This window comes from Pundamilia nyererei, unplaced genomic scaffold (genome assembly GCF_000239375.1).
Source record: "Pundamilia nyererei isolate P.nyererei 1_Seehausen unplaced genomic scaffold, PunNye1.0 scaffold00684, whole genome shotgun sequence".
NCBI classification, from domain to species: Eukaryota; Metazoa; Chordata; class Actinopteri; order Cichliformes; family Cichlidae; genus Pundamilia; species Pundamilia nyererei.
The window spans coordinates 74,382-77,309 of record NW_005188085.1 but is presented as its reverse complement, the minus strand read 5'-3'; the positions used below and the strand labels follow the sequence as shown (position 1 = coordinate 77,309).

At 36.9% G+C, this 2,928-nt stretch overlaps 1 protein-coding gene across 1 annotated transcript in view; it reads left to right on the top strand.

The window, feature by feature from the left end:
* Nucleotides 1–2,928, top strand: part of LOC102196532 (uncharacterized) — a 16,724-nt gene that overhangs the window by 4,271 nt on the left and 9,525 nt on the right. Inside the window, exon 4 of the mRNA XM_005754842.1 lies at nucleotides 2,213–2,590. Within this exon, the coding sequence (XP_005754899.1) occupies nucleotides 2,213–2,590 (378 nt within the window). The remainder of the gene's footprint in view (nucleotides 1–2,212; nucleotides 2,591–2,928) is intronic.

Here is a 2,928-nt window from a genome sequence, read left to right as displayed (position 1 = left end):
CAAAATGGCACTACAGCATGTAAAAATATAAAGTAAGCTCTGGCGGACTTGGTTCTATGGTAGGTCTTAAAGGGTTAAATATATAACGTCGGTACATGTATTCCGTTACTCCCCAACACTGCTCATGGTCATTGATTAGTGGTCTTTGACCAGTGAGCTTTGATCAGTGGTTGTGGATCAATGGTCAGGGGAATTTACATATTAATGATCAAGGAACTGACCTCCCAGCTGATTGTTCATGGAGTGGTGCTAGTTTCAGTCATTATGCAAATGTTATGTTTATAAGATTGGGGAAACCTGCAGTCATCTGAGACTGAAGAAGTCACTTGGATGAGTGACAAAACGTTTCTCCCACTAAAGATGCTATACAATGACTGACAGAGGACTTGCATCTATTATGATACTAGACCTGATGCAGAAACTGAATTGTAAGATTTTCAGGGTTAGAGGGAGTAATGTGCAAGTCCTGGCAATGTCAACAGAAGCAAATAAGGCAGTGTATACAATGTGCCATTCAGCACATAAGTAATCAAATAGTTTCTTCAGCAGTGGTGGAGACCAAAACAGAAGTAAAATGACATGGAACATTTAGAGATACAAATACAAATAATGGAGGCTAATATTGTTCTCTGTCTTTGAGATGCATGAAAAGAAAACTTCCATCATGTTTCCCAGATTAACTCCAGATGCACTTGGGTTGTAATAATGTGATCACAAATGTTTTTCCGTTATTATTTCTCAAAGTTGCAAAGAGATGTTTTGTCTAGTGATGGGATTTCCGGCTCTTTTTAGAGAACCGGCTCTTTCGGTTCGGCTCACTAAAAAGAGCCGGCTCTTTCGGCTCCGAACCGGCTCTTCAGGTTGTTTTGTTGCTTTAATTAATTTATTATTGACAATAATATAAAATTATGCACAAAAGAAATTACTAATGTAAAAAAAAAAAGTGGTTTTATTTATATATGTCTATATATAAATATATGCAGTGGCCCCTAGAGACAAAACACGTACAAACTCCAAAACACATTTCTAGCATGAACTAAACTTCCAAAACAGAGCTACCTAGATCACTTAAATTACACAATTGAAAGCATGAAAGCATATGTGTATTGTTTGTGTATTTATACACAAGCATTCATATATAGTCAAATAATAAAAAAAAAAAAAAAAAGTTCATTTACCTGTTATTACCATACACCAAATCCGGTCGTTGGTACTTGCTGGCTTGTGTAGCCACTAGGTAACAAAAGTTCAACACTGCACACTAGCATCCTGGAGCACTTCTGTTGTCTTTTGTACGTGTTTTGAGTTTTTATGTGCTTCTGAGTTTTTACGTGTTTTTGAGTTTGTACGTGATTTGTCTGTAGGGGCCACCGTAAATATACTTTTTTTATTCACTCCACATAAAATGTAATAAATAAATAATTTAATACAAAAATCAACTATTCACATTTCAACTTTTAACTATTTAAATTTTCATTTTTTTCCCTCTACAAATTTAAAGTGAAACAACACAAAACACTGCAAACCACAACACAATTAAATATAAATTATAATATGAAAACAAAAAGAAGATGCATATTCTCTGTCATATGGGCCTGCATGAATAAACTTTCTGAATCCTTTATCATCTGCAACTGAAAATAGTTGTGGATGATTACTATACCTTTCTAATGTGACGTTGTTGTCCCTGGCTCTCTTTCTCTGTCTCTCCCTCCCTCCGCTCTGTTCCTGTGCTACTGAGTGTAACTACCGCCCCTCCCCCCTCTGCCCAGCGCAAAGCACAAAGCTCGCATGCGCTGGCGAAGTGAAGCGGAAACAAAGTGCGAGAGAGAGGGTGAGAGAAAGAAAAAAACAACCCACGGCTCGCGATAAAGAGACGGCTCGCGTCGTTCACGTCAAAGACTCGGCTCTAAGAGCCATTTCGTTCGCGACCGACCCATCACTAGTTTTGTCTCAAGTTCATTTCATTTCAAACAGAGTGTGAGCCCTTTTTAAGCGTTAGGCATAAAAGGCTGAGGGTATTGTTGTTGCTCCACCATTGAGGGCACTTGAGTTTGAGAATGCAATAACTCAAGAATTAAGTCATCTTTATTTAGTCAAATTTATACCATACCTGCAACATAGGAGGCAGGGGGTAGCACTGGTGGCTGCCAATATTTATTTATTTTTTGTTAAGATCAAAAGTGCTTCAAAAGCTTCTTCTCTTTTGCAGGAAACATACTGAATCTGGGTTGGTCCTTCACTGCTCCAGCCACCATAACTGGGTTAAAAGGGTCATGTCTCACCATTCCATGCAAATTCTCCTACAAAAACTCTCAGCCTAAAGACCTTGAAGTTATATGGTACTTGTATCACAGGAACGAATACCCAGCTGTATACAACCAAAAAGGGACAGTTATTAGAAAGTTTAATGGTCGAACAAGCTTGACTGGATCAGTAACTGAGAAGAACTGTAGTCTTAAGATTGAAAGGCTGGAGATGTCAGACAACCATAACCAACTTTATCCATGGATAGAAAAGAACACAATTACTTCCTACCACACCAAAGGTCACTCATTTTATGATGGATCTACTGAACTTATTGTTTCAGGTAAGCATTAATTAATTTCTTCAATTCAACTTTAATTCCATTGATAGACATCCAAGTTACTACAGAAAGAAACCCTTACCATGACAAACTGAGTCCTCTCTGATTTATTTTTTATTTATTATTTATCTGTATTTTAGTTTTGTGCATGTATAATTTGCAATTTGCCTCAGCATATAAATTGTAGTTAGAATCTTTAGCTTTTTCCTGGCACAGTGTTGTCTAAACCCAATAAATGTATTTCAATAACACTTAAAACTACAATACTTATTAGAGCAGGGCGATATGGCCAAAAATATTTATCACGATATATATTTGAAAATTTGCGATAACGATATAAC